This window comes from Agelaius phoeniceus, chromosome Z, assembly GCF_051311805.1.
Source record: "Agelaius phoeniceus isolate bAgePho1 chromosome Z, bAgePho1.hap1, whole genome shotgun sequence".
Taxonomy (NCBI): domain Eukaryota; kingdom Metazoa; phylum Chordata; class Aves; order Passeriformes; family Icteridae; genus Agelaius; species Agelaius phoeniceus.
Genome location: NC_135303.1, coordinates 65,205,824 through 65,220,431, shown reverse-complemented (window position 1 = coordinate 65,220,431; position 14,608 = coordinate 65,205,824). Strand labels below are relative to the sequence as shown.

General features: G+C 35.5%; 1 protein-coding gene across 48 annotated transcripts in view; it reads right to left on the bottom strand.

Moving 5' to 3' along the window:
- Window positions 1-14,608, bottom strand: part of PTPRD (protein tyrosine phosphatase receptor type D) — a 1,163,353-nt gene that overhangs the window by 97,702 nt on the left and 1,051,043 nt on the right. For 19 of the 48 annotated variants that reach the window (XM_077171994.1, XM_077171996.1, XM_077171995.1 and 16 more), the window contains 4 exons: window positions 11,420-12,007; window positions 10,891-10,991; window positions 9,854-10,107; window positions 5,222-5,312 (listed from right to left, as the gene is read on the bottom strand). In XM_077171994.1, coding sequence (XP_077028109.1) covers window positions 5,222-5,312; window positions 9,854-10,107; window positions 10,891-10,991; window positions 11,420-12,007 — 1,034 coding nt within the window. The remainder of the gene's footprint in view (window positions 1-5,221; window positions 5,313-9,853; window positions 10,108-10,890; window positions 10,992-11,419; window positions 12,008-14,608) is intronic. The other 29 variants (XM_077172001.1, XM_077172018.1, XM_077172003.1 and 26 more) reach the window with 3 other exon arrangements.

The following is a 14,608-nucleotide window of genomic DNA, read 5'->3' as shown; positions in this document are numbered from 1 at the left end:
AGACAAATGCTTCTTCAATACCTTTTTTTTGCTTTACATATACTGGTATTCCACAAAAATTAGTCTGATTTGATTACAAGGAGTCTGAACTTGTTTTGTGTGATAAATTATGACTTCTAAGGTCTCTTTGTGATTCCCTTTGTTTTTTGCTTATGAAACTTATACGATGTCCTGTAGTCTTATAGTTAAATCACAAATTTTTCTAAGTAGTTTAGTCTTTTCAGCACACTAATACTTCTAATACAGCAGATTAGCACAAAATTCATTTCTAGAGAAGGAGAAGGAGACAAATCTCTGGAGTGAAAAGTAGATAAAAAAAAAGATACTAAAATCCAATCTTAACTATATATATTAATTTCAAAGTACATTTAGTCAGGGAAGTTCTCCACAGAATCATGGAATCACAGAATATGCTGAGTTGGAAGAGACCCTCAAGGATCATTGAGTCCAAGTCCTGGCTTGGCACAGGACAGTCCCAAAAGTCATTCCCTGTGCCTGAGAACACTGAACTCTGTCATGCTGGTGCTGTGATCACTTCCCTGGGGAGCTGTTCCAGTGACCAACCCGCCGTGGGTGAAGATTCTTTTCCTAATATCCATCCCAAACCTCCCCTAACAGAACTTCAGACCATTCCCTCGGGTCCTGTCTCTGGTCACCACCGAGTGAAGAGATCCGTGCCTGCCCCTCCACCTCCCCTCACAAGGAAGTTGTAACTGCAATGGAGTCTCTCCTCAGTCTCCTCCACCAGGCTGAATAAACCAAGTGATCTCAGCCACTCCACATATGGCTTCCCCTCAAGGCCCTTCGCCATCTTCAATGCACTCTTTATTTAGGCCACAGCTTAGTGACCACACCTTTTTGTCTCCCTTCACGGTATCTTGTATTTTGCAATTACACAATTAACAATTGCAATGCATGTAAAGCAACCTAATATTCACTCTGCTACTCAGAAAGGAGCTTTTAATACTGAATAATTTGATAACCTTTCTCACTCACTAAATTTAAGGCTACAGATACATATGAAAGCAAGTTGTGCCACTTGAATCCAGGCTTCCTTAACATTGAGGGCATTTGGATTTTATACCTTCAAACATCTATGCAGTAAACTGCTTTCCAGCTCTAATGCTGTGTCTGTGCCCTGTTGCAGAGATTTTACATTCATTTACCTTTATCAATTTCAATGCCATGATACAAAAGCTGGTACAGTGCAATGGATCCCCTGAGCAAAAAAAGAACTGGCCGTAATTTGAGACTAGAAATCATTATTCATTACTCAAGGACACTATTCCAATCAGCAGTCCATATTTCTCTTTCATTCTTCCTAAACAGTTTAATGAGCAGCTAGAGTCTATTTGCGTCGTATAAAAATGAGGGCAGAAGAGAACTGTAATATTGAAGAGATTTCTATTTAGCTGCTTTATTGAAGGTGACTCTCACATCTGTTGGTAGCTTCCTATGCCCGGGGAAGAGTTACTAAATGCAGAACATGAGGCAGGGAATAATCAAAGTTTGTTCCAGGTTAGATCAGCCCATACAGGATCTGCTGAGAGAAGCACTATGAAAAGTTTATCTCTGTATGATGCCACATTTTATAACAATGCCTATGCAGAGGGCTGAGCACTGGCTACCTGGAAGTCTGCCAAAACATGAAGCTAAGTGTTGGGGTAGTAAGAGTGCACGCTAGCTTAAAGCCAGGAGCCACAAACAAAACAGCTCTAGTAGAGGTGTATGGCTTGTGCTATCCCCAAGGCTAACTGATGCACCTCTTCCACTGGAATTAAAGTTGTGTGTCTGCCTCAATTAAATTCATTGTTCTTTATCATATGTTTCCAGATTACAGTGTATTTACAATTTAGATTATAAATAACTCATAATAAAATGTCAAAGGACGGTAAGAGTATAGCCATCAAAATTAGATTAAGATTGTGAGGCAAAGAAAAATGTTTGATCTTGATAATTCTTGCATTTGAAATAGTAACAGAAAAAATATATATTGTAAGAAAATGGAAAGATGAAGTATAGTATTACAGTGATCAGGAACTGAGTTTTGGCTAGGAATGCTAAAAGTTAGTTAGCCTGAGACAAATAAAATTAGTTAAACTTTTCAAAGGTAGTCATACATCACCTAAGGCCAGTTAACTTAGGTGTGTTTGTGTGTAGATAAAAACTTTGTAACATTGATTACACATAACTGAGTAGACCTCCAGCCTCATTAATGTTTCATAAGGAAATGGCGTTGTTGCCAAATATCATTACTTGTTCATCTATCTCCTATTGTAAACTTAGGAGTTTACAGCAGGAGATTTCAATAAAATTACTGATTTTATTTAAGACTTCAATGAGTTCAATAAAATTACTGAATTCATTTAAGACTTAACATGGCAATCTTTATTTAGGTTTTACTGCTTACAGATCTAAAGTAATCCTAGTAGGTAATACTGCAAATCATAATTTTTTTTCTTTTCATTTATTTGCATGATGTGTCTATTTAAAGTCACTAAACCTCATGATATTAAAAAGAGAAATTTTGAGTTAGTAAAAAAGGACTGTATCTCTAATAATTTTTTTTTCAGATACCAAACATCTAGTTCATTATCTGCTATTTTAAAACTATCTTAGTTTCTTTCAGAGCTGAGGTTCAAGGAGCAGGAAGATTAGGCAACTACAATAATAAATAAGGATGAAGAGTCTTTTTGGGCTGCTCAGTTATGCAATGGAGTTATACTCAAGAGCTGTTTTATTAGCAAATACTTTCCTTCTGACAATCTACGAAAACTATTTGGAACATAGTTCTTTGAAATATCTATTACCCAACCAATTCTGATACCAGACACATATCTGAGACTATACTAAAAATATAAATATGTATCCTCACTTGATCATCAGGAACTATTTGCTCAGAGAGTAGTGTTTTGAGTAGTGTTTTTTTGAAGGGGTGGTGGTGTGGTTTTTTACTTTTTGGTTTGTTTGGGGTTTTTGTTTCTTTTTGTTTGTTAGTTTGTTTTTGTTTGGTGGTGTTTTTTGTTTTGTTTTTTTTTTTTTTTTGGTTGGTTGATTTTTTTGGTTGGTTGGGTTTTTTTGGGGGTGGTTTTTTTTTGTTGTTGGCTTTTTTGGTTGTTTTTTGTGCGTGTGGGTGTTGTTGTTGTTATTACTTTTTTCCAAATGTATTTATTGTGGCACTGTGTTCACAAACTTGTCAGGAATAGCACACTTGACAAAATGAATACTTTCCAAAGCTGGAAGAATACCAGTTTTTTAAGTAATAGAACCTGAATGAGTTAGCATGATATGCAGTTGCTGCCTGCTTTTAATGTTTTTTTCTGCTCAGCTCTTGCTATATGTATTGGTGGCAATTGTAAAAGATATATCAAGGTGTTTAGTTCTTTATCAGAAATAACTTCATTTTCCAGTCAATGCATATCTTATTTCTTCCATCATTAATTCTACAATGTGGTCTCAGTTATATCAATAGAGGTGGGAAACAACCCATCCTGACACAAATATTTCTGAATTAATAAATGTTCTTTATCAATCTGTTATACCGACTAAGGCAGCACAACTTGCAGGATGATTAAAATGACCCTTTGTTATGAAAATCAGCAGGAACCATAGAATTCTATTGCCAGAAAGTTCAATGTCATCTGGCACCTATCCTTTAATCTATTAATGCTGCTGAATGTGACTACAGCCTTTGGATGTTAAAAGTGGGTGGTAATACTCAATCAGTTTCCATTACTGTATAGATGTGGCTGTCAGAGTTTTACTGTTTAACTGTATTTGATGTCACCTATGACTATGATCATGAGCCGATGGCATTTACAATCAAAGTTCTTTTAAAGGGAAGAAGTTAATAGATCAAAGCAAGCCATTGCTGCAATTGAATGAAGAGAGATGACCACATAAATGAAACTGGTCAAGAAGAAACATAGGGGTGAATCAGTTAGCCATCATGCCTTCCTCTGAACAGTTGTTTTTAATATTCTGATTAAGGATTTACCTGTTGTTGTGACAAGGACTGAAATAATTGCATTGATATTTTGAGCACTTTCCGCAACACTGTTAGTTTGGTGAAGATCTTTATTTTCCCTATATTTTGGGGCAAAATTTGAAATTTATATCCATTTTGTCAATGGCAGGAGAGAAAAGAACATTTATGCTTGCTTGCAGGTGATCAACACTTCCCACTAACTGTGTTATGGAGAAGCATATGGTGGTTAGCTCTGTAACATAAATCTCTTGAATCCACCAAGAGAAAATAGAAAAATAAATTGATACAGTCAAAAGAACACTCTATCAGGAGTGAAAAAACCTGATTCTGGTCTTTGAATTGCAGACATGTAAAAAGTACCACAGCATTTGAATATTATCTAAAATTTTGGCCAAATACAATGAGAACAATAATAACACCACCACCTGTTTTTTGTAAAAGTCTCTCATAGGGGGCCCTTGAAAGAGTTTTAAAATCACAAAAATTAGCACTACTACAGATTTACAGATTGAAAGAAGAAGGACAAGTTTGCATGAGCTATACCTTCCTTCAGTAAAACAGAAAATGGGGGTGAATTTCCTGGAATTATTACTATATCAATAATATACTGAATTGATTTCTAACATTGCTGGGTTTATTTCTAAAATGAAAGTAATTCCTCCCCTTGGATTAAGGTCATTTACAGTTTCAGACGATGACACAATGTTGCTCTTTCCTTCCTTGTTCATGCATTTATTTCTGATCACAAACTGTTGGTGGAATGGAGACTACGTCTCACTAGAAGTATTACAGTATATGACAATGGTGTAAAAACACCACCAGAAGGTCAAATGTTAAACTGAGGTGCAAATTGCAATTTAGCATTTGTTACAGACTTAGTAAACACCCCTGTAATGAACCAGACCTTTATTACAGTTCATATTGTTGGTGATTAGGCTTTTGCTGACAAGTCATTTCACCTCCTGCACTTTTGCATCACTCTTTACAATAGAAAAAAAATAAAATATCACTGTCAACAAATATAAGACACTGTGCTCTTTACTTCAACTTAATGTCTTTACTGTCTTCTCATTTAAGTAATCTGAATTTTTGTTTTAGTCTCCACAGGCTAACACAAATATAAATATAAAGCATCCTGACAAAACTTTTAAAACTGGTGAGTTAATTACCTAAAAGTAGAAAGTCTGCTTCTTTACTAAAGGAGAAGAAAAAAACCCAAACCATATACAGTACCTCATCTAATTCCATTTCATCTGGACTCTCCCATGGTTTGATAAACTTTCCACGAGACCTCTTCAAAGGCACAATAACTATGTAATAGCCTCTGTAAATGACAAAGTTGGACAAAAGAGAAGGTGAATGAAGAGGAACAGATAAATTGATGGAGCGGGTCTGTTCAGAGGAACTAAAGAGAAAAGTGGTATGTTGACAATAAACTTCTGCACATTAATATGTCACTGCAGTCTTCCAGACATAGCTGTAAATGTTCACACTCTTGAAATAACATCAATTGTAAAGCATTTGCCAAACAAATGGCACCAATCACCTGCCTTTTTGTGCAAACATATAAATATTTATAAAAAACTTTAATTACAATGTACTAAAATTATGACATGAAATACAAGAACCATAGGTTATGTGTGCCCTGCCACCATCACACTGAAACAAAACCCCAAAGCCCTAAATTGAAATACATTACCATATATTTAAATCTCAATTACCAACCTATCTTCTCCCATTTTAATGTATAATCAAAATAGTAGGTTTAAAAAATGTATTTTTTAATGCAAATATCATAATAAAGAGAAAAGAAAGCAAAGAGGACATACACTGCAGCCATACTCTCCTTCCTTTTGACAATCAAATGCCATTAGCTCTATCTACATAAGTATCCTGTTCACAGTCATAGGTAAGAGAGCTTGATATATACTTCTTTATATCTAGGTTTTGCAAATTTTATATATATAATATTGGAAATATTTTCATAATAATATTTTCTTCCTCCCCACCCATGGAGACTAGTAAATTATATTTTCTAGTGTGATGGAGATCTGCTACTTTTATTGCTTACTTCACAAAGCCTGGATATGTGTCAGACAGATCCATAACTTCACATTAACGTGAGGGAAGAAGCAGTGGAATCATAACAGCAGGACATTCAGGGTAGTATATGTCTTCTTGATAAACACACTTGTCACAAAGTCAAGCTCTCTCCATATCAGGGGAGAGGGAAAGAAACATTTTCTTTGTTTCTAGTAACAAAAGCTTACTAAGGTGTTTCTGGGTCTCATTATGGAAGATAATTTTAGTGTCTCATGGGCCATCTCCTCTTCCAGTCTGCTTTTTTTTTACAATCCATTCAACCTTCTGCAAAACTATTAATTTTACTCATGAAATGCAGCTGAAAATCCTAAGTAATTAACAGTCTACAGAAAAGGAGCTGCCTAAATGCTGGCTCAAAACCATGTCAGTCTAAGCCAACACTAAACTATCATTTTTACCATATCATTGCAAGCCATTGATCCATTTCAATGATCTCTTCTTAGTTAAATCTCTTTCCCATAAAAGAAATGTAACAAAACTGTAGGTTTTCAGCTCCTGTAGAGAGTATGTGTATTCATTAATATTTGTGTTAAGAAATTTGAGGAAGTTTTCTGTGGAAATGCTAAGCTCCAACAGGAGCACTGGAAAGCAGTGTTGCCCATAGATTTTTAACTAGCGTCCCCTTGCTGTATTCCAGTATTTCAAAAAACATCTGTGGCATGCACTCTTACGGTGACAATATTATTTATAATCTTTTAATAACATTAAAAACTGTAAGGCTGGTTGTCCCCAGGTTTTAAACCTGCATTGGTCTATTAAAAATACTTTGAATTGTAAATCCAAGTAAACACTGACTGACATACCCTTTCTTTAACAGATGTCTAAGAATCAAGACAAAAAGAAATGAAAACTTGCCCCTCTATGTCTTTCAAACATCAAAGACACATACTTATCCTCTTCTTTTTCTTCATCTTTTTATTTTTTAAGCTAACAAGTGTTCATACATTTTTCTTTTCAATCAAAGAACATCCAGCATGTAATTGTAACTTTCCCACTCTGTTCACTTCCCTCATGAAAGTCTCTCTCTTGTAACTTTTAAAACCTACTAAGACTTTCAGTACACAGAGTATTTTAAACTGAAAGAATAAGCAGATGAAAATTTTCACACTAATATGCAGTGCTGCAAATTGTGAAGGACAATAAAGTTCTGTGATTTTCAGTGAGTTGTGCAAAATATAGCATCTCCTGAAAAACATGTTTTATAGTTTACTTTGTAATTTGCTTGTTTCTTTTTAGGTTGGAGGTTTTCCTGGGGGAGAGGAGGGAGGAGGGTGAGAAATAAAGGGTTTATTTCGATCTTGTTTTATCTACTGAGTATTTGAGAGACCAAAGACTTCCACAAAACTCTGTTTTTACTTAAGACTTTTCCAAGATGTAAGAGATTTGGAGAAACATGATCTGTCCTTTACACATAAAAATTGCTTTGGAAATAGCCCAAAATACTAAGAGAAAGAAAAATTAAGAACTTGCTCCCTTGAGATGAGCAAAAGAGATTATTTTACTAATCATAAGGTGAGCTCTGCACCAATTTCTATCCTGTATCACCATCAAACGTTGATAAATACTACCTTCCTTAATTACAAATATTACAAAGGCTTTTATAACATTACCCTCAATCTCATTACCTAGTCTACATTAGAGCAAACTATTACCTGTTTCACTTTGTGGGTAATTAGTATTATTGAAAAATTCTCAGTACTTCATTGTAAGCTAGGGACAATCCTCAGCATATAATGTACCAATAGAGGAGCAGCATGTCTAAAAATGTCAACATGACTAATACATGAAATTGTTCTTCCCATATAAAGACTAATGAAGAATAATTTTACTTATTTTATTGGGGCAAGCATCAGGTCAGGCTTACTGTTCAGTAAGTACTTGCTTTGGTATGCTTGCTCCAAGGGTCAAGTCAATCTTTGTTGTTGTTTTTTTACTTTATCAAGCCTGATCAAATCTTAGAAAATAGATGCAAAAATAGGAGATACATTATTTGCAAAATTGGCAGTTGGACCCTATAGATTTAATATACCTTTTCTGATGTCACTTGGCCTCTTTAACTTTCCTACACTATATAAAATGAAGGGAATTGTCTTTTATTCCAGTGCTATCTTCTGCTGCTGTTAGATCAGCTATCCTGCACATTTTTCTCTCTGTGAATGCTCTGCCTCATAAATCTTTTTTGACTCATTCCATCTTCAGTCTTCCTTAGCTGCATTTGTTACTGACCGCATCTTACTCAATCTAATGATAATGACTACATTTTTCAGTTTTTCATCCTTTTAATGTTTCAAAGTCATTTATTTCTTGACCTTACCTGCCTCAAAATCTTCAGTCAGTAATGAAAAAGGGGGCAGCTTTCTAGAAAGCTGTAAAAATCCACCAGGGAGACAAAGCTGAATTCCCATCATTTAGTGACTGGCTCATTTTCCTCCCCATTTCCTTTACATTACATATGGGAACCTTACAGATCAACAAGAATCACTATAATCAGAGCAGTAACACTTATTGGTTGTATCAAGCTTCATGTTTTCCTGGCAAATCTTTATTGTCTAACCTTTCTAATCCCTGCTGACCATGTGCTCTCAGATCTTTAGTCCTGTTTCTGTTTAAATTTAAACACCACCTGTTCCCTTCCAAAATCTATGTAACCTCTGGAAAACTTCCAACTTTTTAGCAAAATCTCTTGTTTTCTTTCTAAGACCAGTGAAGAGGACAAGGTATTTTTATCCTGATAAAAACTATCAGAAATAATTAATCTGAATTAATTTTAGTGCAGCATCAATTCTTTAAAACTCAATATAATTTTTGAGTGACTGAGTCTGACTACATCAAGGAGCTACAGCAGGGTAGTTAGCATTGATCGGTATCCATTCTTTTTGAGATGATAAATTGTTCAAAATACAACTGGTTTTCTGCATCCCTCATTTTGCAGTCTGTGATGAAACACAAAAGTACTGTGAGAAAAATCTGCAAACTGAAGGACAATCAGTCTTTATACAAGTCTTACATACGGCTATGAGACAAACTTGAGAGTTCTAGCTGGAACTGACATACAGTGATCATCTGTTCCCATTACCTCACCACTTCAGGGGTGACCAAAAGTTAAAACAAATTAAGGGCATCATCCAAATACCTCTTAAACACTGACATGCTTGGGACATTAACCACCTGACTAGGAAGCCTCTTCCAGGTTGAAAACACTCATAGCAAACAAACGCTTCCTAATACATCTGATGCAGCTCCCCTGATGCTGGTCTGAGGCATTGCCTCATGTTCTATAAATGGATCTCAGTAAGAAGAGATCAGCAGCTCCCTCTTCACTTCCCCTCCTCAGGAAGATGTAAAGAGCAGGAGGTCAGTCCTTAGCCTTCTTTTCTGCAAACTAGACAAGCTCAAAAACCTTAGCAGCTCCTTACAGGATATTCCTTTCAGTCATCCCATCAGCTTTGTTGCACCCTGTTGAATGCACTCAAGGACCCTTATAACAGAATTTGACATTTGCTCTTAATTTTCATGCCACTCATGACTGCCCAGTGTTCCAATCTATCTGTATCCTTCTGTAAGGCCTCTTGTCCCTTGAGAGAGTCCACAGCACCTCCCAGTTTACTATATCAAATATTACACTGATATTAGGTCAAATACTACTGCAGAGTACTGCAGTCTCTGTACTCTTATAAAGAATAAAGCCATGGTAGAACACCAAGAGTGAGAACGATCATCTCTCTGGAGCTAAAAACAATGGTATGTCATTGATTCACTCACTTTATATTCTCGTTTGAGGGTACTTCTGGAAGTTCCACAGTTATCATGCCATCCAAGTTGGTCTTTCCAATGAAGACTGGCTTTGTGCGAAGCACGTCTGGGGCAGTCTTTGCAGTTACTCTGTGCTGAAGACCCCCAGCACTATTCCCTCTGTTTGTCAGGACAAATGAATATGATGTCTCTGGCTTCAAGTTTGTGATCAGCTTTTGAGTAGCACGTCCATCAACCTCCATTTTCCCATCATCATAAAGGATCTAAGTTAATAAACAAAAGTAGTTTTGGTTATTAGGAGAGGGCAAATGATGCTGTCACACTGAATTCAGGAATCAAACTACCTATAAATTTAAATAATAAATAAATAAATTTAATTTTATTTGGGTATTTTAGTGTGTAAAGCAGAATGGAATTCACCACTGAAAGTAAGCTTCTCAATTTCAGAAAAAAACCCAACTTTACATTAATATAAAGCAATGTAAACACTTCTGAAATCCAATTTCACTTTTTCAAAGTAAGCAGCTTTTCTTGAACCCAGAATTTATAGCAAGATACTCTTGTTAAAAGTATCTTGATTTTTTCATTCACACACCTTATTTAGAAAGGTTTTTGTACCATTTAGTTCCTAAAATACTGTTCTTCACTTGCCACTACCTGAGATGACACAAGTGATTAAGAATGAATCAGAAGAAATTCCAGGCAAGACTGCATGTTACTCTGAGTCTCTGTATCTGGATAAAGCTATGGCTAGTGGAGTAAAAGAATTGCAAATCAAAAACATGCTGTTGTACACTGAGGAGGCAAAACCCAAAATGGCACTCAACTGCATTCTTTATTGAAAGGACTAGAAAAAAAGAAGAAAAAAAATATTTTCTCCACTGTTTTCTTTACAATACTGTAGTGGTGAACAAAAAATTAGTGATCTTAGAAAGAACAATACTCCCAATACATATTCATGATTCATGTTCAGCAAGCAAATTAATCAGGTAAATGCATTGTCTAGTTTCTGACATATTCTCTTGTACAAATGGAAAGTAACTTACTTTGAAAGGCAAAGCTGAATTGTAGTTTTCTGGAATTTCCCAGGACAGCAAAACAGAAGTCTTCATTACTGCTTTAACATGAAAATTTTTTGCAAACACTGCTGGAAAAAAAGAAACAATGTATATAAACAACATCTTGGAGCTTAGATCTTCTCATTTTTCCACTGCTACTTGGGAGTATTAGCTTTCCATTTAGGTCAGAAATCACCAAGAATTCAATTCTCCTACCTGTTTGTTCATATTTAAATATCACAATTAAACTCGTTCTCACTCTTATCTAGTGCAACTCAATACACACATTTTCCTTACCTGAAAATATTGTGAAGAAGTTAGCCAGAACTTGCTTGGCAAGGGACAACTGAATTCTAAGGCATCCAAAACATATTAAGATTTATATACTTTACCTTTTGTGTTTGATGAACCTATTTTTATGAATGGGCCAGTCAGTTTTTTTTATACCTTCAAATACACTGATATCCAAAGACCGATACTCCGTTAAAGGTCAACGCCATAAGCAGACAAATCCTACCTTGATCCACAGGTAGTGTCCTGAACTGGACACTTGGACTATATGGACCAGGCCCTTTGCTTGTGTGGGCACGTACTTTTACATCATAAGTGGTATCTGGTTTTAGGCCAGAAAGTGTCATAGTGGTATCAGCAGGAACAACAGGGAGTTCAACTGGCTGGTAAGCAACATTGATATCTCTGTACAAGATGGTATATTTGGTGATAATGCCATTTCTTTCTGCCAAGAGTGGCATCTGCCAAGTTAATTGGACTGATGTAGAAGTAGAGCTTTCCGAGTGGAGATTTTGGGGAAATCCACTGGGTACCTCTTCAGGAACAGAAATCTCTTTAACCATCTCCTCCCCAAAGCCCACTTTATTTCTAGCTGAGAGCCTGAAGACATAAGAAGCTCCTTTGTGAATATCTGTGGCCGTGAAGTGATCTTCCTTCTCTGAGAACTCCATGGTCGTTAAGGTATCCATGTCTTTGCGACCAAACTTCAGGCGATAACCCTGCAGCGGGCCAAAAGTTTCCACTGGAGGATGCCACTGAATTAGAGCCGTGTTCATCTGTGTGTGGCTAATCACAAGCCGAGGTTTGCCTGGAACTGTAGCACAATGTTATTTAAAGAGGACAGATATAAACACAAGTGCACTTACAATTCTTGAAGCTAGTTTTTTTTTAGCAGGAATAGGGCTATATTTTCTCTTTCCTCACTCTCAGTTCCATATATTACCTAATGAAGAAATAGTATCTGGTTCCTGCACTATTTAGTAATACAGTATAAGGAACTGCAGCAGTAGAGACATTTACTGCTTTTGTCCTGTTCCCTTACCATTATGTCTAAATACAGAGTATATTCAGAGGCACAGGATCTAGGAACACAAGTCAAGAAGTAAACTTCCAACAATTGTCTTATGAACTGTCCTGTCTCACAAATCCTTGTTTGCAAAAAAAAAAAAAAAAAGTACTGTCATAAGTTTTCATGTACTTAATCCAAGGCACATTTCCTGCAAATGGGAAAATAATTAAAGAAGAAGTAGCAAGTTTCTAGATAAGTTTAACATAACTTTATCATTAATAGTAAAAATGTAGTAGAAGTCAGAAAGTCAAAACAACCTTGCCCTCAAAAATCATTACTACACAGGATAGAACCCTATCATTCTAGTTTCCATACATAAATCAATCACATCTGCCTCCACCCTTTCAGTGTGGAGATGTAACGCAGCTTGGAATTTAGTATTTTACAGCATGGCTTACCACATATGATTTATTTTACAGCATGGTTTCTGTGCACATGAACTGGATTTCTTTTGAAGAAGGCTAAATTGGTAGCTTTTCTTAAATTATACACTACATTCAGTCACAAACTTAATTGGGACCCATTGATCTAACTGGTGATTTGTCTTAGAGAAGTTCAGACTGGTATGTGTCCAGTGATATGGACATCGAGGAGGAATGGAACTGAATCAGTCCAGAGAGGACTGAATCCTAAACAAGCCAGAAGCACCATTATAGAATTTATGTAGTGTACATTTTTGGAGTCCCAATATGAATTCTCATTTACTGGTTCTATTTAATTGATTAATTAATTTTAATTTATTCATATCCATTTGTATACATTTCTTTTATGTTTTCATTAATACTTCTATTTCAAAAAAGTCTTTTTCTATTATAGTGATTTATTTGGTAATGAAACATATCCATAACTATTTATAAATTTGGTGCTCATTCAGTACAAGTGCCTGACAGGTCAAGAGATGAGAATAGTTTTGGGAGTAGTACTGCAATGACAACCCAGTCTTCAACAAAGACTAATTAGTTTCATCTGCATTCGAAGCCTTCCCCAGTGAATGTAACTGCTGCACTGTGAGCTCTGGTTCCTGTATTTAAACACTTCAATAGATTTTATTACTTATCTTCAGTTCTCAGGCACCCAGCAAATCAGATTGTTATTGTCAGAAGGTCTAACTACCATTGCATAAAGAATTAGGAATAAGGAGGGAAGAATAGCATGCCTTGAAGAAAATTCTGCATTTAGTAAGCTCTTTCCTCATTACATCTGTCATAAGTCATGACATTGCTTCTAATTTCATAAGAATTATAGGTAGGTTTTGTATAAATTTTCCAAATTTCTTTAAATTTACATGTTGAGTTCACCTGGCAGCATTGTTGTGGAATCTTGTGAGTGTTTTCCCATATTTTCTGCTGCGTAAAGAATATCTCGCTGATTAGTTCTGACTTTTCCTCAATGATAACTGAAAGTCTTTACGGAACAAAGAGAAGTCTGTGAAGGCCTTTTGCAGACCATAATTTTCTCTGCATTCTAACTATTACTGGCACCAAATAAGAGTTTATCCAAAAAGAATAATACCCCTTCAGTTTTCTAGAGAAGAGATTATTGGAATGTATAACTAAATTATTTTTGTAATAAATTGCCTTTTGTTTTTCTGTTCTTGTGGCAGACTTCACAATTAGAATGACATTTTAACCTCTGAATAACTACAGAGAAAGGAAGAAACTAATACTTGCTCTTGATCAGGGAACTAATAAAGTTTACTTATCCAATAAAATACCCTGTGACTATAATAGTAAATAATAATTGTCACTTTTTTTAATACTGTAAAGCCTATCTGCTGTTGCAAAGCAGATAAATTTCTTTTTATTTCCAGACAGTTTTCAGTTAACATTTACTTTCAGTATGACTTACGTATGAATATTACAGTCTTTTAGGACAAATGACAGGATTCTGTGCAGTTGTATATACAGTTGTGTCACCAAACAGCTCTGTCTAGAAATTTCTGATAATAATCTAAATTTTCCATGAGTGTAGAAGAAGTGAAATTGTCAATAAAATAAAATATATTCTCTGATCTAGTGAAATCCCCTTCCATTAGAAAATAGCAAGATATCTTTCACACACCCCTTTGCAAGAGATATTGCTGCTGCAATGGCTTGCCACCACTAGTAGAAGCTCACGCAAACTGCCTTTGCCAAATTACCTGAAATAAGTGTTTTCTATTAGCTGCCATAAAGCACACCACTGCATTAATATAAGCTTTCATTTTCTAGCTGAAATCTGTATTTCAAGATTACTGTCCAGTACGAAAGCAAAAGACAAGTAATGGACAAGCTACTGTCTTATGAGATTCTTCAACTACTGTGACACAGAAATTAAAGGTCTGATTAAAATCTTCATAAAAATTGT